The following is a 22,970-nucleotide window of genomic DNA, read 5'->3' as shown; positions in this document are numbered from 1 at the left end:
CTACAAAATCAAAATACTACGACTAGGGTTTCTGGGAACCTCGATTGTGGAAGATATCAATCTCATTTAGGGATTTTCTATCATGGTTCCCGGCGCCAACGAACTACTGCATAGCACATCTGAATCTGAATCTGAACACACACCCAGGGCCTAAATTGAAAGTTACATATCACCATACGCGCCAATGATGCAAGCAATCGATATTTAAATGACCAGAATTTTAAATATAAAGCCCTCGATACGAGACGTGATGTAAAATGATTTGAGAGTCGTAGACAGATTCATGTAAGTATCATCACCGGGGGGGCATTCTAATAGGGGCGAGAAACATTGCTCCTCCTGTTACATGTTTCGTCTCCCCCTCTTCACATCACGTTCAGCAGTGATCCTTCACAGTCACTTTAGCCTCGCAAGACTCATACCCCTTCGAAAACCGGCCGTTCGCCTGATGATCGCTGGTATGTCACCGAGAACAATGAGCTGCACAATATCCAGAAAGCACTTACGATGTCATATTCGCAGGACACTGATGCGTCGTAGCCTTTCAACTTGTCGTTATTGTAACTGCCAGCCTATTAGTTACTTTCTTCAATGAAGATGTGTGGGTGCGACGCACACGCAAAATAGGTGCTTGTGGTCTCCCAGTGGGAAGGACTCTGCTAGAGTCGAGGTACTACCGTCGACCTGCAATGTGGGTGGGCACTGTATACACGCATTGGCACCAGCGAGGAAGCTGAACAGCGCAAACATGATTGAGCGGGAAGTAAACATGATGGAGTTCGTGAACGGGAATGAGGCAAAGCCATAGTAGCAGGCAGGTGTTTTATAGGCTGAAACTTCCAATGTAAACGCAAAGGCGTTGCTCGGAGCCCCTTTGCTGCTGAGATGCCCTGCTGTAGGCGAAAACAGTTGAGCCAAAATGCATGATAATCTCCGCAGACTCTGGATAAGTTGATATGGCAAGTACTCAAAGAGAGATGTGCGGCACGATGGTGTCGTAGGCGAGAATGAATCTCCGGTTGCCTTGGCTCGTCAGATATGCGCACACATCGGACGTTGTGACTTCCCAAAAAACACTCTCCGTAATATGACCATCCTTGAATCGATGATGTTCAGCATGGCCGCCCTATAGATGCCAAAACTCCTGCGCAACGTTTGAGTTTTGGTCTTCCGCAGAAGTTTTGTGGTCAACAAGACGGAACTTCGTAGGGTGCGGTTGAAAAGTCGACAGATGTTAAATATTCCGATTCCTAATTGTTCATCCTTAACACTGTTAAAAAGTCGCTCTGTAATTTGACCTGTTAATATTGTGAAAATTTGTGGTCATGCAGGGCCGTCTCCGCCGTCCGGACAACTTCATAGCTGCAAAAGACCTGACTACCGTCACGGAAGGCATGAGCAGGATCATAAATAAGGCTGATATCAATCGTGAACGTGCCAGGGCTTTGTGCCGAGGATATGCGACAGCAAGGGGTAGTAGACATTAGTAGAGGCCAGGAGGGTTGCACCGGAAGAACCAAAGAGCCAAAATGGACTGATTCCGAGAAGTTCGCGATAAACATTGAGAGTTGGGAAGCCGTAAGAAAAAAAACACTTGCCCAAAGCGAGTAAGATATTGGACCGGCGTTTCAGGAAACACTCAGCGAACGTGTCATCAGTTTAACAATTGCTCCAGCGTCTCCTCAGCGTCCTGACTTAATTTGAAGATTGTCAGTACCGATGGCAATGAAACTCACCAAGTCAAGTGAGGTCACAGATGAGCGGAGCGTCAGACAAAAAGTTGATAGTAGATGTTGCATCAAAGAGTATAGCTGGGTGATGTGCAATGCACTCATCAGCTGGAGGGTAGTAAAAAAAGAGAAAAAGAAACATTGATGCGCAAATGTCATGTCAATGGACATTGTACAGAGACATAATTATCCTGCATCCATCAATCATCTTGAAGCTGAAGTCTCACCAGACTTCTACTTCAATGCTAAGCTCCCTGTCAGTCTATGCATGACAATTTGCAGTCAGACATCGGCACAGCTACAAGATCAGTGTCCACCAAGGAACTGCCCATGAGCCGATCGAGTTCTCCATCTGGCGATTTAGGAGTCACAAATAACAGCAAACAACGATGGATCTCGTTTCGATCTTAATTTCTTGCCCACTGGGCCCATCACAGGCATAGCATATTGGTGTCCTCTCACCAGATCTAGACTACTTACCTCTACCTACCCCAAGGGTGGAACTATCTGCCAGCTATACAGCGGGAATCAGTACTTGTCAGTACACCGTGATTGAATGACTGGCACGATTCCAAAAGCCAAAAACTGACAGATCCAATCTTCAGACTCTAGCATGTCCGCCATGGCTTACAGCTCCGAATCCAGCTCCCAGATCTACGCTGAGGCCACATGGCTGCAAGGTGCCATTGTCGGTGCCATGTTTTACGGCGTGGTGGTTGTGATGTCTTTCATGTGCTGGCGCTTGCTCTGGCCACGCATTCGATCGCATTCCACTGGCTACAGGAAAAATATATTCTTCTTCTGCTATGTCACTTTCCTTTTTGTGTTGGGTACTATGGATGCGGCGTTTTCTGCGGAGGAGACGCAGAAGACCTTCATCTATAATCGTCTATATCCCGGAGGTATATGCAAATTGTCAAATGGACTTATCTCGTCTTATGTTCTTCACACATACAGGCCCGAGTGCATTCGCTAGGATAAGCTTTTCGCCTCCGCTTGGCATTTCCCTCTTGCTTTCAAATTGGTGTGCAGACCTATTGATGGTCAGTGTGCAGTCACATCTCCTATCTCACTATTGACCGCACACCTTAAGATTTGGCGGTGTGTAGTGGTATACAGAGATACCAGATTACACTATATTATCTTGGGACTTGGAAGCCTCATGTTTCTCACATCTGTGGGTATGTACCGGACATACCTCTCTTGTTCGTCGTTCCTCACGACCTTCCCAAGTCACCGGAGTCCTCTGGTTTGTAATCATGTCAAACCCACACAAAGCCACAAACGGCTGGGTGTCCATCCGCTTCCTCTTCCCGTACATCTGCGTCGCCCTGACCATCAACATCTTCATTAGCCTCCTCACTGTCCTGCGCCTGTTATACCACCGTCGCAAAATGTCCAAAATCTTCGGCCCAGGTCACGGCGCGGTCTATGCCAGTTTTGCGACAATAATTATTGAGTCCGCTGCCATCTGCTCAATAAGCTCGCTTCTTTACCTCATCCCGTTCGTCGCCCACAACCCACTCGCAAATGCATTCGTGCAAATCCTGGGCCAGCCGCAGGTAAGTGGGCGCATACTATTCAGAACGAATTTTGATTTACGTTTGTCGTTTAGAGAATTGCCTCACTCCTCATTATCTACCGTGTTGCAGAGGGGAAGGCCTGGGGGAAACGATGCAATAGCACCACTCTTGATAACGGGAGCTCCCTCCAGATGCGGCAGATGTCCGAGACCTTGCCAACGTCTGCTGCACCAAATCAGCTACACATAGAGACTCACTTCGACGGAGAAAGTAGCCGTGACGGTTCCATACGGCAGCCAAATTCAAGATACTCGAGAGAATCTACCAGTGAGGCTGATGCCCCAGCTGGCTGTGCGTATGAATCAAGAAAGCAGAACGCATGAATTTATCTGGTCCATCTGTCACTTCCGGCCCTCCGTGTTGCTAGCTCCGAAATACTCGATCCGATGGATAAACTCGCCTTGGTCAGTGTGTTCCCTCTCGTTTTGTGTAATTGAAATCCGCACCGCACGCACCGTATTGTTGGATGAAGCTATTTTATTTTTATTTCACACATCGGAGACCTATGCCAGTGAGAAGTACCACTACACGAAGCAGCTTCACAGAAATAACCGCTCCGTCCTTGCATTATGTAGCTATAGCACTGGCACATCAGTATTAAATTGTTGTAAGTTATCTAAGAGCACTAATGGAAAATGACCTTTGAAACATTTCAGAGTCTTCCTCAGTGCTTCGTACACTAAGGCCATCCATCGATCCGTGCTCAGCAAAGTCCTCCAACGTAGTTGTGCCATACCAGCCGGTGCGACTTGGATCAGGCGCACCTGTTTACTCTATTTACTAGCTCATCATCTTCGACGATAGTGATCACTGATGCATCAAGGTGTTTGATCAGGAGCGTGCTGGTATCCGAGGCGCGCACACAGCCAGAAAGGTGCATCCCTCTGTGACTCCTCAATCGCACGACTGTGATAACCTGCTCTTCAATGTTAACCGCTTCGCATGCTGGGGACAAAATCATGTGTCACCGCTTCTCCCAGAACGTCCGAGTCATCACGAGTACAATACGTTCCCTTGGCCAATGGGTGCCACGTATGGATGCGGGTGATGGGACATTATTCCGGCGTGGGCTCCAACTTATTGACCAGAATCCTCGTGTCTACATGGTCATCTGAACTTGAGTGTTCATCTGATATACCACTTTCGAATCATGTCGCCACATCCTTTCCTCGTTCTTCTGCGTTCCCATACCTTCAACTCATCGCGTCATATTGCACCTGCGTCCATCTTGCATCTTCTATTTTCAACTCTGACTTGGAAGTCTCTTATTTGCTTCATTGTGGAGTGCGGCATTCTCTCTAACTATTCGCTCCCAAGCGAAAACCGCCATTGGCGTGCATGAAACAAAGATCTATCGTCCCATCAGTGATATTGTCGTCATCCACGTCGTCATATTCCTAGGATCAACCTCTAGCCCACAACTTGTAGATTCAGAGGCGAGGGACGATTCGACGACCATCGTTACCGATATCAGTGCAGGGCCGCACTTACACCCCAGTGTTGCTGCTCCTCGTAGGCAGGTTGTGTTGGGCTCACTCAAGTGATTAATTCCGACCCTTCTACTTCCAACCTCCAATCCTCTCTGGCCGAGGATGATTCTGAACAGATTGATTGAATAATGCATCAGAGAAAGGCGGGCTTGCGCCTGCAGTTCCTGTTTCGCGGACCCACAGTTCACCGACCACCTGCGAGACCTCATCACAAGTTCTTGTCATATCAGTGAGTGACATCTGTAGTCGAGTAGCAAGGACATGGGTAATGGGATCCCCGGTGAACAGTCCATGGTTGAAGTGGATGAGGAGTTCGAGACGAAGGAGGCGCTGAGGCTGCGAATCGGAGAGAGCGCAGGGAGCGTAAGCACCATGATGCGCTACAGAATGTCGTCGTACCTCCATCTGGCGAAGAACCCCAAGACCAATCCGACACCCCCGGGCCTCTTCGCACTTCTCCGCGCCGTATACCCCACCGTCCCCCCAAAAAAACAGCCGTTTTCGCCAGACTTATCATCGGCCTCCTAATATTCTCCTTTCGCGACTCATTGTCCTAGTCTCCGCAGGCGGCTCATACACCAGTATGATCGACAGCTACGGCGGACTCGTACTCGGCATCGCAGCCCTCAACGGGCTTCTCCTCGGTTCCGAATTCTTCGTGATGGAAACCAGTGTAATGCGCGGGGTCGCTCGTCTCCGCGACATCGCTTTCAGCCGTGTTCTCAGCCAGGACAAGAGCTGCTTTGATCGACCCGAGCTTACTCAAGTGGTCGTGATGATGCGCGTACGTTGATCGCTGTGGTGTTAGGCCAGATCGTTGCTGTTGGCGCGATGATGACTGTTGGACTTGTCTGGGCTATGGCTTGGGGGTGGCATGTTGACGCTTGTGGGGCTGGCTATTGGGCCTGTGTTTGTTGGCGTTATGGGTCTTCAGACGAGTTTGATGGCTATGTGCGATCTGCGCAATAAGAGGTCTCGGGACGAAGTTGCAAGGGTGTACTACGAGGTGGGTGTTCAATGCTGTTATGAGCGACGTTCTCATATGTGCTCTAGTTTCTCACCGTCCGTGGGATTCGTCACCATTCGTGCAATGTCTGTTCGTCAGGCTCAATTCGACAAGGGACTTCACAGTGCTTTTCCACTGGTGTACGCGGTGCATTCGTCGAGGGGTGTTCTTATGGCGTCGCCAGCGCTCTTATCTACTTGGCGGAGAGGTTTCTTGTCTACGTCGGCGCTGTGCTTATCGCCAAGGGCACTTACACATACCTCCAGATGTGCCAAGTCCTCAACCTCCTCGTTTTCACCGACTCCGTCGGCTCGCAACTCATGTCTTTTACTCAACGCATCGCCAAGTCCGTTCTCGGAACAAATGAGACTAAATGGGTGTGAAAAGATACCTCCAACTGAACAGGCATTCGAGCTAGCCGCGTTGAAGGAGCTGCCCATTGGTTGAACCGAGTTCCCCGTCCGGCGATTTCGGGGTCATGAAGCGTTGAAACTTGACACTGCGCAGTGCGGTTCGTCCGTTAGAAGACACAGCAAAAATCCAGACTTTTTTTCTGTTTTTTTTTCTGTCTTTTTTCTTTTTTTCGTCTTTTTTCATCCGATGTGCGCAGATCATCACAACTTTTTCTTCTTCTTTTTAGGCAAGTTTCATTATATTCGTGAATTGCAATAAACAGCAACAAACAACGATGAATCTCATTTCGAATCTCTCAATTTGCGATATAACCGTCGACGCGATGATCTCAATTAATGCACGGCATATTTTATCCTCTCACCAAACTACCTATTCCAAGGTTTCCCCGAGGGTGGAAGCCGTCTGGCAGCTGTACAGCGGGAATCAGTGTCACCACACCGTGATTGAGTGACTGGTATAAATGTACGTTGCACAGGCACGATGCCAACGAGGTAGCCCAAAAATTGACAGATTTAATCTTTAGACTCTAGCATACCGCTATGGCTTACAACTCCGAATCCAGCGCGCAGACCTACGCTGAGGCCACATGGCTGCAAGGCGCCATTTTCGCTGCCATGTTTTACGGCGTGGCGGTTGTGATGTCTTTCATGTGTTGGCGCTCCCTCTGGCCACGCATTCGATCGTATACCACCGGGTACAAGAAAAACAGATTCCTCTTCTGCTATGTCACTTTCCTTTTTGTGTTGAGTACGATGAATGCGGCGTTTTCTGCGGAGGAGACGCAGAAGACCTTCATCTACAATCGCCTATATCCAGGAGGTATGCCTACTGCGAAGTGAGCTGTATCTCGTCTCATGTTCTTCACGCATATAGGTCCAAGTGCATTCGCTAGGATAAACTTTTCACCTGCGCTTGGTGTTTCCCTCTTGCTTTCAAATTGGTGTGCAGACCTATTGATGGTCAGTGTATAGTCGCATCTCTCATCTCACTATTGACCACCCACCTTAAGATTTGGCGGTGTATAGTGGTATACAAAAATACCAGATCCCACTTGATTGTCTCGGGACTTGGAAGCCTCATGTTTCTCACATCTGTGGGTATGTACCGGACCTACCTCTCTCGTTCGCCGTTCCTCATGCCCTTCTCAAGTCACCGGAACCCTCTGGTTTGTTGTCATGTCAAACCCCCACAGAGCTACAGACGGCTGGATGTCCATCCACTTCCTCTTCCCGTACATCTGTGTCGCCCTCACCATCAACATCTTCGTCAGTCTCCTCACTGTCCTGCGCCTGCTATACCACCGCCACAAAATGTCCAAAATCCTTGGCCCAGGTCACGGCGCGATTTACGCCAGTTTCGCGACAATAATTATCGAATCCGCATCCATCTATTCAATAATTTCGCTCCTTTACCTCATCCCGTTCGCCGCCCGCAACCCGCTCTCGGATGCATTCGTGCAAATCCTGGGTCAGGCGCAGGTAAGTGTGAGCATGATACTCAGAAGAATTATGATTTACGTTTGTACTCCAGATCGTTGCCTCACTCCTCATTATCTTCCGTGTCGCAGAGGGGAAGGCCTGGGGAAAACACGCTAACTCACCAATGGAAAGCTCCTTCCAGATGCGGCGAATGCCCAAAACCTTGAAACCCTCTGCTGCGCCAAATCAACTAAACGTAGAGATCCACTTTGAGGTAGAAACTAGCCACGACAGTTCCATTCCGCCGCCAAAGTCACCATACTCGGGGGAATCTGCCAGTGAGGCTAATGCCCCACTTGACAGCACGGTATGAGACCCGCAGGGCTGTACGTATGAATCAAGACAGCGGGACGCACGAATTTATCTAGACTCTGTCACTACCGGCCCTCCGTGTTTCTAGCTCCGAAATACGGATAGATTCGCATTGGTCAATGTGTTCCCTCTCGTTTTGTGTAATTGCGATCAGCTCCGCAGAACCAACCGCTCCGTATTCACATTATGTAGCTATAGCGATTTTATTACAGGTACATTATGTATTAAATTATTGTAAGTTATCTAGGCTCTTAATTGACAGTCTTTTTTCGTGGAGTAGCATCATTGGAAGGAGCGTCATAAACATACATCATCGCAACTCGTCGTGCTAGCGCCCTAAGCTACTATCATTCCGGGTAGTCTGCAACTTTTTCAGCAAATCTTTTGTAGCTCGTCAACCACTTCATATTATCTTCCAATAATTTAGAGTATTGTAGATTCGTACCACCTCTATATAGATCTGATTTTTGCTCATTTTTAGGACGTTGTGGTGTGGTGTCGGATGAAAGCCGAGAAAATTCAGGGTCTGACTGCTAATCTGCAAAATATGGTCACGTCGTGTCACACCTCGGCGCAGCACCGGCACCGTCAACTTTGACTCTCCGCAGCTCTCGATCTGTTGGTGTTCAGTACTTGAAACTCGAAGTTGAAGTTGTGCGAAGCTCTGAAAATACTGAATACAGCAATACGTTATTATTACAGCTCTTTGCATAAAGGATGGCACTGGCGTGAAATTTTCGTTCAATTAGGAAATGTTAGACTTAGTGAAATTTTGCTCGTGTACGCTCATACTGCCCTTATATTAATATCATCTTCGCAACATGGGATTTCGCAAAATCAGTCGTGATGTGAAACTTGCGGCAATCCGACTCCATGCACGGAACCTTCTAAGCCTTTGTGATATCCTAGATTGCTGCGGATTTTCCAGATGCACTTGGTTTCGGATTTTGAAGCTCTGGCACGAAACCGGCGATGTCGTGGACCGTTAGCCTAACACAGCAATGCGTGGTCGTCTGCGTGCTCTCGATCGTGAAGATATCGATTGCCTGCTTCGCCTTATAAGGCAGAATCCTGACTATTTTTTGGATGAGCTCATGCACCTCCTCGCGACAAACCAATTCATATCTGTCCATTTCACGACAATCTTCCGCGAGCTCGAACATGCTGATGTGAGCTACAAGAAACTCAAGCGCATTGCCAAGGAACGCAACGAGACTCTCCGTGCTGCGTTCATCGCACGCATGGCTCAGTATGATCCATCAGAGTTGGGATTTATTGACGAGACGTCAAAAGATGAGCGGACATAGTAGGGATCATTAGTCACAGATTTTAGTTCCACGCTTTCGCTTTTTGGACATGGTCGGAGGTGGTGTAAGGATCTTCATGGGCTGGGACTGCTCAAGCTCGTCATCTTCGCCGTCGTCATCAGAGTCAGGTTCCTCTTCCTCCGAAAGTTCTTTCATTCGAATATCGTCCTCATCGGACCCATTGGAATCAAGGTCACTGTCATGCTCTTGTGTTTTTTGGAGGCAGGAATAGTTATAAACGGCATGATGATAATGAATTACAGGGGATGTGAGTGTACAATGAGCAAAATTTCACTAAGTCTAACATTTCCTAATTGAACGAAAATTTCACGCCAGTGCCATCCTTTATGCAAAGAGCTGTAAGTATCACGGTTCATGTAGTTATTGTGATTGTACTGGTAATATGGTCCTGAATAGAGTTGACGGCCTGCGACATCATACATCTGTGCCTCATCACCAACTCGAACATCCGCTCTACCAGCCGGCGCAAAGTGAGGAATAGGTGGAGGCTGAAGCTGAGGTGCGGAATGGTGCATGGGATAATATGGGGGTGTATACCCGGGTGGGGGAAGATCCATGTGCAACATCGAGGGTTGACTCGGAGGGATAGGCTGTGGTTGATAGTCACCACGGCGGCAAAGTTGGCTTCATGAGTCATGTCTTCTTCGGCTTTCTTCTGACGGGCAGTACGCCTGCGGTTTGGTGCCATTGTAACAAGGATGCGAGAATGATGCAAGAGGAGACGACACAACACAATGCAATGCAAGACTTGGTGTGGAGAGTGCAGATGCCGTGCACTAGCCGAGTGTGCCGTAGAGGAGATTGAATTTCTTACATTCTCTCCTATCTGCTGTCACGTTTTCATACATGTCGTCAATTCTTCCTCTATAGCATCTTAAAACAACAGGATGACCTTTATCGAAATTGTGTTCTGGAATCCTGACGAGGTGATTGTTATGCTCCAGGTATAACTTTGTGAAAATATCCGTAGGATCTATGGGATCTGGATGATTTATGTTCCTGCATGGTCACAAATTACCACTATTTCATCTCTCGCAGCTGCAACACTCAAGAAATTTTCATTCTACTTGGACAGTACATCATCTATAAGTAGTCTACATATGCCTGAATTTTTTTGAAGTGAGTCGAGCAGCGCGTTGAGGTGTTTTGAACATTTACATATTACATGCTAGTTGCAGATTACCCGGAATGATAGTACAAGACACCAAAGGAAAGTCTGATCATGAATCATTAATTAATAGATGCTATACGTACAGTTCCAGTGATTGTAGGAGAGCCGAAGGAGAGTTATGCCCTTCGTGGATCGTCTAGGCTCGGTCCAGTGGGACAGCTCCAGGGCAGGAGGTCGCAGTACTAGTGTCACGGTGGAGGGCAGCCATTAATAGCATCAGGCAGACGGTCCAAAGGAGGAGTCGGGTAGTCTCTGACCGACTCAATCAGCGCACCAGTACTGGCAGATGTCCTCCATGTGAACGACAAGAGTATTGTACACTGGGCTGACTGGGTGGACGCGACAGGTTCGGTAGACTCTAGACGGAAGCTGAACGGTCACAACTGTTGAGAAAATAATCAAAAAGAGTGTGCGATTATCCTATTAATATGGCGCTACTTATCAGTTCCGAAAATTTTCGTCTCTCCCGCGGCGGCATTACATTGTATGTCCCATCCGAGGCCGCGAAGATTGTTCGCCATTTTCGAAAGGAATATACCATGCATGACTGCAAGGTACTCGGGGGTTTTGTTAAGGAAGAAGTCGGTGGATCGTGACTAGTGTCAGTGAGTGCTTGAGCAAGTCGAGGACGTGTGTCGCGGCTGCTCGGTGATGTCAGACCACATCAGAACCGAATTTCATCTCCGTAAGAGTCTGATAACGGGGTACGTGCCAAACATTGTTCTTCACAAATACTCAGCGCTCGTACACAAACCAGGTAACCAACGGAACCAATGCTGCGTTAACGGTCGCATCGAAATTCAACAGCACATCTCCAGATTCTCCATCTGTTGAGTGTCTTGGCCTGGCTTGTCGCACAATGCACAACCTCCGTGTCGATAGATAATCAGCTTCGTCTCGTAGAGTCGTAACTCATTTCAAAATAAACAGCAGAGCCAGAAGAAGTCAAGTTCAACTGCGGATGCAATATGATGTTGTTCTATGGTGCGTGTAACGTCTGGTTAAGCACGACCCGCCAATGGCTCCTCCTGACTGTGTTGGGTGCTGGGAAAAGCCGCATTGTAGCTTTGTGCTCTTCTGCAACCAGACGAGCACCCAGTTGTCCTTCCAATCAGATTCCACTTCCCTGTTCATCCAGAGCTTCGCAGTTCGCACGGCACAGCAACAGCATTGGACATCGGACAACACTGGAACTTCAAGACTCCATCGATCCGATCTGAAGTGGTTCTTACACCTTGCAATTTCTATCACTACGCAGTAAGTGATATACAGTTTGATCGGCTCGCTGCCCAGCTCATCAACATTGGACAGACTTAGTGCTCCAAACCATCGTTTAACACCTTCAGCGCCCGCCCTCAAACGATCCAAGTTACAGCTCACCCTGCGATACAAGTTGGATCAACGTCCTCGGTAAGTCGCAGCGTAACCGTCGCTCCTGTGGTTTCTAAACGCACTGTCGTACCCGACCAGTGCTGCTTGGAGTTATCCCGCTGTTCATATTAAAATCTGTGTCACGATTATCACCATCCCCTTGTTAAGGAATCAATCCATCTCTTATCCCCTTTCTCCGTCTCTGACCCATTCAACAGTTCTTGTATATGTCTGAAGGAACTTGGGAGAAGTTGTCCCAGGTCGCTGTCAAGAGTGCTGAATACGACTCACGTGAACGCCGGCCTCATCCGAAATGTTTAAAAGGGACTCGGGTGGACCTCCTCGACTACATCTATGGATTACTAGACAACAAAGCGAAGAGTCGACTTATTTGGCTGCATGGCACGGCGGGCGTTGGAAAATCTGCCGTTGCGTTCAGTGTAGCTGAAAGAATGAGAGGTCTGAAAATGACAGAGGAGACAAATGTCGAAAAGCGGCTTGCAGGAACATTCTTTTTCTCGCGCAAGCACACAAAACGCCGTACGACTGGTTATTTCTTTGCGTCGCTTGCCTACCAGCTTGCCACCAATTTTCCCAGCGTCCGGGTGGATGTCAACAGAGCTATTCTCGAGAATCCTGCCCTTCTGGACCCCGACAAGTCACTTCGTGACCAGATGGAGGCCTTGTTCCTCCGACCTCTCCGCAGGCTTCAACGCAGACTGCGCGAGTGTCCGCCGTTGGTGTTCGTTATCGACGCCCTTGATGAATGCACACCAGAATCACTCGAATCAGAATCCCTCGAATCAGAATCCCTCGATGAATCCCCCGACAAAAGCGAGCTCGCTGACCTCATCTCCCTACTTGGCGAAGCTCTTTGTGAACCTAATCTGCCCGTCACCCACATTGTCCTCACGAGTCGCTCGGAAGAGCATATCCGCAAAGCCATGCAGACACGGGAGATGCACTCGCTGGTGTGCGAGATACCAGTGAATATTTCTGGGGAGGGCGTTTCTGCCACCATCTCGTTAGATGGCGCTGACGTTGACAACGACATACATGTTTTCTTGGAGCATTCGTTCAGAGAGCTGGGAAGTCGCCATCCCGATTTCCCACAGCCATCAAAGGATCAACTTGCGCGGCTGGCGGGCCGAGCGGGCAGACGGTTCATTGTTGCCTCTACGATGACGAAGTTCATTGATGATCGAAAGCATGATCCTCGCGATCGACTTCAGCTCATGCTCGAGCTATCGAGCGAACTGCTACCAGGAACGGAAGTGTACAAGTTATACGACCGTATCCTCTCCACATGTGCCGACCCGACACTGGCATATCAACACTTGTCTGTCGTTGCTACCCTTGCAGACCCTCTGCCAATGTCACAGATCTCGAAACTTCTAGGCCCTGGTCAGGGCAGGGACGTCGAGACAGTACTGGTGCAACTACGGTCTGTCATAGATATTCCTACAGACAGCAATCTCCCCGTGAACATCTACCATTCATCTGTTCGTGACTATGTTTCGCACCGCTCCAACTGCAGCCTCCGTCAAGTACAATGTATCATTTCACCTCACTCCCTACTCGCTCTCTCCTCTCTCCACTTGATGGTGTATGACATTCCAAAAAGCACAGCCCTGCTCCATGCGCTCTCAGAATTGACACAACACAGCCAAGCTATACAAGGACACGACCCCCAGAGTTTAAAACGCTCATTATCCTTCACGGTCCAGCCACCGGAACCACTGCAAGCACTTATGGCCCTTCTATGGCTTCGGGGAGCGCGCAGTTCAGGGTTACAATCCTGGCTTGAGACCCTGGACGGGCGCGCCTGGCTACAGACTCCGGGTATGCAAGATTGGCTGCAGGCCCCGGGCGGGCGAGGTTGGCTGCAGACCCCGGGCGGGCAAGACTGGCTGCAGACCGACGGGGGAAAAGAGTGCTTGGCGACCGAGTGGGGAAAGGAATGGCTGCAGACCCCGGGCGTGCGAGGTTGGCTGCAAACCCTGGGTGGGCAAGACTGGCTGGTGACCAATGGGGGGAAAGAGTGGTTGCTGACCCAGTGGGGAGAGGACTGGCTACAGACCCCGGACATGCAAGGTTGGCTGCAGACCCCGGGCGGGCAACACTGGCTGCAGACCGACGGGGGGAAAGAGTGGTTGGCGACCGGGTGGGGAAAGGAATGGCTGCAGACCCCGGGCGTGCGAGGTTGGCTGCAGACCCTGGGCGGGCAAGACTGGTTGCTGACCAATGGGGGGAAAGAGTGGTTGCTGACCCAGTGGGGAAAGGACTGGCTGCAGACTCCGGGCATGCGAGGTTTGCTGCAGACCCCGGGCGGGCAAGACTGGCTACAGACCAACGTGGGGAAAGACTGGCTGCAGACCCCGCACGGGCAAGACTGGCTGCGAACCCCGGGCGGGCAAGACTGGCTGAGATCCCCTTGTGGGCGAGACTGGCAGTGGTCCCCTGCATCGTCTTCGGGCCGCTCGTCCCACGGAGAAGACACCTGGGGTTTGGCCCGCCACTGCAGCGGGTACGCCTGGCTTCAGACCGATGGTGGGCTAGAATGGCTGGAGACCCAGCACGGGGAAAGCTGGCTGCAGACCGCCTGCGGGAAAAGCTGGCTGCAGACCACCTGCGGGCAAAGCTGGCTGGAGCCCGCCTACGGGCGAAACTTGCTGCAGACCCAAAGCGGGCGAAACTGGCTATGGACTCCATCCCCATCCCACAGGTTATCCCCATCCCACAGGTTATCCCCATCTCCATCCCCATCTCTATCTCCATCGCTATCTCACAGGTTATCCTCACCACTAACCTTCGAACCACATCCACCAACGCCCCAGCCATCCTCGCAGCCAGCCCCTAACAACGGACACCAGCCACAGACCTCGGACAGTGGGGCCTGGCTGGAGATCCCGGGCTCGCTACGCTGGCTGCAAACTCCTGCCGGGCGAAAATGGATGCAGGATCAAGGGTGGGACTGGCTGCCGACCCAAAGCGGGCGAAAATGGCTGCAAGCCACAGGTGGGCATGACTGGCTGCAGACTCAAGGCGCGCGAGACTGGCTTCAGACCCAAGGCGCGCGAAACTGGCTGCAGACCTATGGGAGAGACTGGCTGCAGACCCAGGGCGGGCGGGACTGGCTGCAAACGCCACACGGTCAAGCATGGCGTTTGACGACTGTCTGGGTGACAATGGAAGAGTTCTCGAGCACTTTGGACGCAATCAGGGAGTACATAATCGCCCCAGAACTTCCTTTGCAGCCAGCTTTTCAAGTAATTCAACAGTTCAAGACTCTCCCCGATTTCTTAATGTTTCCGGCGTTCCTGGCACTAAGGCACCAGGATCGTTCCGACTATGCGCTACCACAAGGTCATTTTCCACCAGTAATCCATGCCATGAAAGTCTTTTCGAGTGTCGCATACGAGGCACGCGCACAAAGTAGATCAACTTCCGACGCCCTCAATTACGCATGTCAAAACTGGGCCGTCCATCTCTCACGAGCCCCGAGTTCGTGGGACGAGAAACTCGCCCATATATTCAAGTATTTCTGGAATCATAGTCTCCTCTCCTGGCTCGAGAGGCAGTGGTGTTTGAAGGATCTGCAGTCTTGCCTCACTATTTTATCCGAAGGCCAGAAACTTGCAACGGTATGTGTTTTACCAACAATTTTCTAGACTCACAACCTAACCTGCCCCTGTAGGAACATCTCCGAGCTCCAGGGTCATCTCAATCACGAGTCTGAAGTTGTCGACTTTATGCAATATGTCATGTTGTCTTGTTACCGCACATTGATCCTCACGTTGCTCGAGTTTTACACCCTCCGAAGTCAATTGCACGCATAGACCGGCGATCACTTGCGGACTGTGAAGGGAATAGAGGGGAAGCGAGATCATGAGTCGAGAGGGACGCAAAGGAAATGATGCTGAGTACGGGAATTTGTTATGGGCTAGGTCAGGTTGGGAAGTAGCAGTGCAAGGACGATGAAAATAACTATCAATCGACAAACACATTGTTTCCTCTCAAGTTGAGAACGATTCAACTTTGAACCTCAGTTTTACCCACCCACACCTTAGGAGCAGTCATCTTTGGTCAACAGACTGGGAAATACAAATACAAATCGAGATCAAGTGTACATATCAGCGGGGTATACAGTCCTATAGTCTAAAATATCACCATGTAATCCTTGACCACACGCTGCGCGTAGCCACAGCTGGATACTGTATATGCGACGTCGTCGGATTGTCTCGAGAAGGTAAGGTAAGAGGACGCACGAAATGGGTCATAAACCGATGTGCATGAAAACGATGCGCTGGTCCAAAGGAATGTTTTCATCACTGGAAGCCAACGTCCGGACTGCTTTGTGCAACGCTCGGGCAGCTCGTTTTGAATTCATCTTGCCGTCCCCACAAAAATTCTTGTAGAATTCCGCGACCAAGCGTTGCACGGTGCTGTCATTGACATTCCAAAATGTACCAATAACACTTTTTACCCCAGAAAATTGTAGGCCGGCCGCCAAGTGAATCACTTCGTCAGGAGTTTCGGCGTCACCGACTGCGGTCTCGCAAGCAGAAAGAAACGCAAATTCGTGCTGAGACAAACCCATGTGGCTGATATCTAGAAGTTGAAGTGGTTGGTCACCCATGAGAAATGCCGACTTGAAGGGTTCCGCAAAGTTTTGGGTCCCGTGACAAGCAAAATGGATCCAATGGTTATCTCGCAATGTGCGCAAGGCGGTCAATTTCGTTGATTCAGCGCTTGTGACTTTGGTGAAGGAAACAGTCGGGGAAGGGGGTAGGAGACTCTGCACCAACTCTAGTTCAGGCTCGACAAATATCAAAGGAAATTTATGTTCTGGCGGGTGATTCTGACCAATGGCAGCGAAGGACACGGGCAGGGCCCTGTCATGACTTCTACGAGCCTTGATCAGCGCAGTAAGCGATGGGGTGTAGGAAGAAATGTAGAACTGCGAAAGGGACTTTCCACCGGACCTGTATTCGCCAGCGGCGTGCAAAGGCAGGAAGTTGAAGAATGAGGTTGGGCACCACCATATTCGCGACCCAGGCTTTGCAACTCTGCCTAGATTTTCGACCACAGGGTGCACTACCTCGACCCACAGCTGTCTCAGAGCATCTATCAGCTTTCCTTGTTTCCCCTCCTCTTTTTTTACGGTCTGTTGGAGTGCATTCACCAATCGCTCGAGGTTTTCTACATTGATGGCGAGTCCTACAATGACCGGGGGTTCCTGTCGTGGGACGATGATTGCATTACAAGATGACTTGCTTGCAAGGAGAACAATAATAGGCCCATCACGAGCTGCATCTTGGAGATCGGAGAAAAGGGGGGGAAGTAGGAAGCGAGTGAAACCCTCGATCTTCCGCAGATCTTCCGCAGATGTATTCCAGTCCTCCACTAGACGTCTGTACCGGGTATCTTCCGCTTCAACGTCGACTCTTGTCTTCCCTTCCAAATGATTCGCAGGAGGTTTATCAAGGAGGGAGCTGAGGTCTTGGAATTTCTTCATCAGAGCCTGTGCGTGACCTCCGCGTTCCTGGAGGCTGTCAAGAGGCGTGCGGAATCGCGCCATCTGGGTCCAGATGAGAGTCCTGCCTTGTTCCAGCAACTCCACAGCGCGGCGCACATCACCACGACGAAGAGCACATGATGCAGCGTCAACTGCAAGCGTGTTTGGGAAGTCCGGATTCTTCATGGCATTATGACGAGATGAAACTGAAGCTGTTGCAGACATGTAGGCATCCAAAAGTTGCATGGAGGTTGCATAAGCCTCCAGTTCAGTGCCATGTATATGTTGATTAGCATAGTGAACCCAGCGTAAACTTGCTCGTAGGCGAAATAGCAAACCTCCAGAGGCAACATTTGCTGCTGCCTTGAAATGATGCATGGCGGCATCGAGACTGTCAGTACCTTCTCCACCTAATTGATGGATCTGTAGATAGACGGTAGCTAGCGACCGATGGACTGCTAATTGACGAGGATCATGTTGCGTCAACAGCATCAATGCACAGCGGCTATTCTCTAGCGACTCGTTGAGGTCTTGGGCATTGCCTTGGTGCTCGAAGCGGGTGGAGAGTTGATTCCCAAGGTCGTTTAATGACATGGACCGACCCGTGTGACCGACAGGGCGCAAAGCCAGTGCTTGCTGATGAAGCACGATAGCTTCATCCAAGTCTTGGTCATTGCGTCGGTGCTCGAAGCGGGCGGAGAGAAGATTCGCAAGGTTATTCAATGACATGGACCGATCTGGATGACCGACAGGGCGTAAAACCAGCGCTTCGCTGTGAAGTTTGATAGCCTCATCCAAGTCTTGGTCATCGCGTCGGTGCTCGAAGCGTGCGGAGAGACGAGTCGCAAGGTTATTTAATAACATGGACTTTTCTGGGTAACAGTCGGGGAGCAAAGCCTGCGCTTCCCTCAGAAGCACGATAACTTCATCCAGGTCTTGGACATTGCCTCGGTGCTCGAAGCGCGTGGAGAGCACAAGAGCAAGGTTATTCAATGACGCGGACCGAACTGGGTGGCCGACAGGGAGCAAAGCAAGCGCCTCCCTTTGAAGCACGATAGCCTCATCCAGGTCCTGGTCATTTCCTCGGTGGTCGAAGCGCGTGGAGAGCACAAGACCAAGGTCGTTTAATGACGAGGCCCGGTCTGAATGACCGACCGAGTACAATCCCAGCGCTTCCGTCTGGAACACGATGGCTTCATCCAAGTCTTTGTCATTGCCTCGGTGCTTGAAGCGGGTGGAAAGAAGATCCCCAAGGTGTTGTAATGACGTGGACCGATGTGGGTGATCAGTGGGGTATAAAGCCAGCTCTTCGCTGTGAAGCACGATAGCGGCATCCAAGTCCTGGTCATTGCCTCGGTGGTAGAAGCGGGTGGAGAGCACAGCACCAAGGTTGTGTAATGGCATGGGCCGATGTGGGTGACCGACGGGGTGCAAAGCCAGCTCTTCGCTGTGAAGCACGATAGCGTCATCCAAGTCCTGAGCATTGCCTCGGTAATGGAAGCGGGTGGAGAGCACAAAACCAAGGTTATGCAATGACTTGGATCGATCTGGGTGACCGACGGGGCGCAAAGCCAGCGCTTCCCTCTGAAGTACGATGGCCTCATCCAAGGCTTGGTCATTGCCTCGGTGCCTGAAGGACATGCAAAGTCCATTCGCAAGCCTATCTAATGACACGGACCGATCTGGGTGACCGACCGGGCACAAAGCTAGCACTTCCCTGTGAAGCGCAATGGCCTCATGGGCGTCTTGGTTATTGCCTTGGCGCTCGAAGCGAGTGCACAGCATTACACCCAAATTACCCAGCAATTGCACTCGGCGAGCATGCGTCGTGCTGTAGTATCCCAGTGCGTCATAATGAAGGGATATCACATCATCTAAGGCATGGGGATCATCTCTCTCCAAACAAAGATTCGCACGACGAGCAAGTTCATTCGGCGACCCAGGAAGCATAGGTGCAATTTGTGCCTCCGTTTCGACATTATTTGCATTGGTGCTTCTAGTAGAGTACAGAGCAGAGGCTTCAGTTGACAGAAGAGCTGCTCTGTAGACATGGCTGTTGGCGTGACAGACATCGAAAACCTCATTCAGTAACTCTCCAGCCACATTAGCATCCGTTTGAGACTGCCATTTTGCGAAACGAGATAGCAGAGCAATGGCAAGGTGGAGCTGGGTGATAGCTCGGTCCGGATGACCTGTGGGGCGCATATCAAGGGCTTTTTCAAAGAGAGAAGTAGGGATGTCGAGGGCGATGTAGGTCCCATTAGCTTGGCAACTAAGAAGCTTCGCAGTAGCTAGATTGAATAGTGCTGCAGGGCGGTAAGGATGATCAACGGGGCAGAAATCGACGGCGCATTCGAAGTGCTTTACGGATCGGTCGAGATCCCTACAGTTCTGCGTCCTGCGGTATCGTGCGAGAAAGTAATGTCCGCCATCCGTCTTTAATATAAACGCGCCCATATCGCAGGGTGTGGGCTGCATGTTAGAAGCTCTCAGCATCAGAATATCAGAATGAATTGATCACTCACGGGAGTAATGGGGTGGACTAGGGAGTCATCTTCATAGTGACATGGCTGCGCCGTGGTCATCAATAATGAAGTGCACGAGGATATGACTTCCCCCTGCTTAGGCTGAAAGATGATGGCTTCGATACCTCGTTAATATTAGTCAGGCGTAATTTACAACGGATGTTACTGACAATGTGAATTTCCACTGCGATCCAGTAATTCTCTGACACAGGTCTCGACTGTGCGGAGGAGTTCTCCATGACCGAGCATAGGATCCAATTCAAAGGAAGCATAAACTCTGACCCGAACTCTAGAAGATGGCTCGCATGGTCTTGAACATTTTTCAATACGTGTAGGAAAGCCGGGTCGAAGAACAACTTACAGGAGTATCTGCTCGTTCCATTCGAGAACGTCCTGGTCTACATGTACAGGTTTGTTGGATGTCTGCCATTCAGCGTCGTCGGTTTGTACTGTCACATGAAAGCCAGCTGGTATCCGTCGGAGACCAAGGGCAAGACCAGTTGCGCGAATGGCTTATAAAATTGTCATTACGTGCCGAATGGGGATAGATAGTACATACAAGTAATGGCGACGCGTTGTATTCCATTGAGGCGTGTATCTCCCGGGTCCTGGGGGCGTTCTGGGCTGCTTGGCTCTTCACCCCAGGATGAAATGGTATTGTCGAGTGGATCCGGTACGGCACATGTCATGAAATGAAACAACAGAGTAATGACGAAATAAAGCGTCGCCAGAATAGCTTCAGAAAATCGTCAGCAAGTGCTGCAGCGCTGAATGAGGATAGCTGACACATACTATTACTAGCAACTTGTAACATCTCACTAAACTTGAGATGTGTCTCTTCTGAGTCCTGGGGGCGTTGTCGGTGGCTTGGTTCCCCACCCAAGGGCCCAAAGGAATCATCAAGAGGATGCGGTACAAAGCTTGACATCTGGCTGACTAAGGGAGGGACTACAAACTGAAGTTAAATGCTTGGCGTATTATAAGGAAGAAAATCACAGCATACACGTGTCACCCGCACCGCACTGCGATGCGCAGCGGTGTTTAATATGTCTTTGAATAACCTGGGACCGGGTCAGCCCGAGGGAAGCGACTCGAACTGTGACAATCAAGAATGGGCGTCAGATACGTACAGCAGGGACACATTGTGGAGTTGGGACATTGATCCAAAACGAGCAGGCTGCAAGGCTCAAGACAAGCAGTCCTATTCCACACGATCGATTGCTCACTGCTTATCACGGATGTTCGACTCAGTGACAGAATCGGACAAACATGCGCACAAATCCTGTTCGAGTCCAGATGAGTCCAGGCTTCCATTTGCTCGAGCAACGAGGATATCGACTCACCACCACATGCCATGGGTATCACAACATAGGATTGATCGGGACGTTGCAAGCATCGTCAAACATCGAGTAGGTTCCTTCCGTGATAATATTAATATGGATGTCGGAGTTTATCCAGGAATCTCAAGATCATCCCCAGGGTAACAGTGAATGAACTGAGCATGCTAAGCGTCTGACCTGTGTATATGAAATTGTCAGTAACTGCCACCTGTAAACCTGTAAAATGATCCATTGGCACAGACTCAGCGGGAGGAGTTAGGACAGTGCCATGCAGAAGCAGTTGAAGAACCGCATAAGGGCTCCGCCCACGCGTTCCACTGCCATCACACACTTAAGTATGACCCAGCTTCAAGATCTATGATCCAACGAACCAGTGGTTCGATGATTCGCCTTCATATGGCCTTTGATGCACGAGGGGTTTCGGCCCTCACCACATCGAATCACTTCATTTCACTCATCGCCGTCATCACAGCAATGATCCTGTTGCAATGTACATATTGAGTAAGAGGTGAAGCAATCGATAACCTGAATGATATGATCGATGATCCTTGTGCAGCTGGCTAGTCTTGAAGTTGTTCTCGGACGTCTAGAACCTCAATTACGATCAAGACAGGTCCCAGAGAGGTTCTTTAGAGGTTCCACAAGAAGAAATATTGCGCGCCTGCTGGAAGATATATATATATTCGTCGTGTTTGTGAGCGAGTTTGCATCCTTGACTGCATCCGTCAATGTTGGTTTGATCCCCGGATCACGGTCAGCGTGGTCGCACGCGATGGTGGAGAAAGTCTTTTCATAGCGGCGGTCTGCTTCTTTATGCCGGTCGGAGCAGAAACATGAACCAAGCCCTCCCGTTTCGTTGAACTAGTTAGTGATTGTGTGAGCAATGGCTGATTTGCCCGTGCCGGCAGGGCCAGATAGCCGCAGCATACGCTTAGCAGTATCTCCACTGTCATTGGTCCAGTCAGTGATCTGGGGGAGAATGTCCGTGCGTGTCCCTAGTAGGCATTGTTTCGTGGTATTTAGTCCAGTGCCTGCTGCGTAAGTCATACTGCTGAGATCCAGTGTTTAGCCTGAAGGGTTATGAGTGAATGCAAAGTCAGAAACATGTCCGAATCCTTACCCGTGCAATGGACGAAGATGGCTACGTCTCGAAGAGCTTGGTTCCGAAATTGTTGCATAAGCCTATCCAAAGCGTCGCTGCACCATCATCCGTTTCCGAGACAACGGTTTTCCGGAGCCTTTTCCCTATGATAACGATATAAGATTCACAATGTGCGAAGTGCAATTGCTCGACGACTCACAAAAGCTCTTTGTCTCCAAGTCATCCCTGATGAAACGCGCACTCCTGAGTCTGCTGAGCGATCCATCCGATGATACTGTGCATGGATGAAATCTGGCCAATAGTGTCGTCTTGGGTCATGAAGCGGAACACTTCATCTAATTTCTTGATAAGACGATGTACCGAATGGTCGTGGACTCGTGATCCGCTTGAGCGATAATGATCTTCACATAATCGATAACTGGAGACAAAACTCATGGCAAAACTATACGTACTTCGAATGCAACAGACAGCACACCCGGTGCAATTTTTGCGCAAAGATGTACCTATGCAACTTGATTAGCTCACTTACAACCGACGAGAATGGTCCATACATTTGCGGTCTTCTCAACGGCAGTAGCCCCACTCAGAGGGTTTGGAGATAT

At 50.0% G+C, this 22,970-nt stretch overlaps 5 protein-coding genes across 5 annotated transcripts; 3 read left to right on the top strand and 2 right to left on the bottom strand.

Annotated features, from left to right (window-relative positions):
- Positions 1-373: 373 nt before the first annotated feature.
- EDB91DRAFT_1174344 (uncharacterized protein) lies at positions 374-778 on the bottom strand (the record flags this gene model as incomplete). Its single annotated transcript, XM_041320332.1, has 3 exons — positions 617-778; positions 507-564; positions 374-445 (listed from the first exon to the last, which is right to left on the bottom strand). Exons 1-3 carry the CDS (start codon positions 769-771, stop codon positions 377-379), a joined length of 282 nt encoding a protein of 93 aa, XP_041169759.1. The 5' UTR covers positions 772-778.
- A 1,349-nt stretch (positions 779-2,127) lies between these two features.
- On the top strand, positions 2,128-3,956 carry EDB91DRAFT_1174341 (uncharacterized protein). The gene is made up of 6 exons (XM_041320331.1): positions 2,128-2,267; positions 2,336-2,632; positions 2,688-2,773; positions 2,824-2,911; positions 2,964-3,292; positions 3,346-3,956. Exons 2-6 carry the CDS (start codon positions 2,353-2,355, stop codon positions 3,634-3,636), a joined length of 1,074 nt encoding a protein of 357 aa, XP_041169758.1. The 5' UTR covers positions 2,128-2,267; positions 2,336-2,352; the 3' UTR covers positions 3,637-3,956.
- A 1,430-nt stretch (positions 3,957-5,386) lies between these two features.
- Positions 5,387-6,192, top strand: EDB91DRAFT_1255953 (uncharacterized protein; the record flags this gene model as incomplete). The annotated part of the gene is made up of 3 exons (XM_041324079.1): positions 5,387-5,587; positions 5,738-5,809; positions 5,857-6,192. 3 exons carry the CDS (start codon positions 5,387-5,389, stop codon positions 6,190-6,192), a joined length of 609 nt encoding a protein of 202 aa, XP_041169757.1.
- Positions 6,193-6,563: 371 nt separating this feature from the next.
- On the top strand, positions 6,564-8,290 carry EDB91DRAFT_202697 (uncharacterized protein). Its single transcript, XM_041326411.1, has 6 exons — positions 6,564-6,685; positions 6,747-7,042; positions 7,097-7,182; positions 7,233-7,320; positions 7,373-7,701; positions 7,754-8,290. Exons 2-6 carry the CDS (start codon positions 6,763-6,765, stop codon positions 8,012-8,014), a joined length of 1,044 nt encoding a protein of 347 aa, XP_041169756.1. The 5' UTR covers positions 6,564-6,685; positions 6,747-6,762; the 3' UTR covers positions 8,015-8,290.
- Positions 8,291-16,159: 7,869 nt separating this feature from the next.
- On the bottom strand, positions 16,160-20,854 carry EDB91DRAFT_1255949 (CHAT domain-containing protein; the record flags this gene model as incomplete). Its single annotated transcript, XM_041324078.1, has 6 exons — positions 16,160-19,873; positions 19,927-20,042; positions 20,097-20,236; positions 20,288-20,438; positions 20,486-20,662; positions 20,719-20,854. 6 exons carry the CDS (start codon positions 20,852-20,854, stop codon positions 16,160-16,162), a joined length of 4,434 nt encoding a protein of 1,477 aa, XP_041169755.1.
- Positions 20,855-22,970: the final 2,116 nt, after the last annotated feature.

This window comes from Suillus paluster, assembly GCF_016628075.1.
Source record: "Suillus paluster strain FC165 chromosome Unknown EDB91scaffold_163, whole genome shotgun sequence".
Classification (NCBI taxonomy): domain Eukaryota; kingdom Fungi; phylum Basidiomycota; class Agaricomycetes; order Boletales; family Suillaceae; genus Suillus; species Suillus paluster.
The sequence above is the reverse complement of the archived record's forward strand: the minus strand, read 5'-3'. Positions and strand labels throughout refer to the sequence as shown.

Excerpts from the sequence above, each read along its gene's own strand:
- EDB91DRAFT_1174341 (XM_041320331.1), top strand. The coding sequence starts at position 2,353 with ATGGCTTACAGCTCCGAATCCAGCTCCCAGATCTACGCTGAGGCCACA. Across the intron at positions 2,912-2,963 it reads CATGTTTCTCACATCTGTGG|TCACCGGAGTCCTCTGGTTT; the intron begins GTATGTACCGGA and ends GACCTTCCCAAG. Across the intron at positions 3,293-3,345 it reads AAATCCTGGGCCAGCCGCAG|AGAATTGCCTCACTCCTCAT; the intron begins GTAAGTGGGCGC and ends TTTGTCGTTTAG.
- EDB91DRAFT_202697 (XM_041326411.1), top strand. The coding sequence starts at position 6,763 with ATGGCTTACAACTCCGAATCCAGCGCGCAGACCTACGCTGAGGCCACA. Across the intron at positions 7,321-7,372 it reads CATGTTTCTCACATCTGTGG|TCACCGGAACCCTCTGGTTT; the intron begins GTATGTACCGGA and ends GCCCTTCTCAAG. Across the intron at positions 7,702-7,753 it reads AAATCCTGGGTCAGGCGCAG|ATCGTTGCCTCACTCCTCAT; the intron begins GTAAGTGTGAGC and ends TTTGTACTCCAG.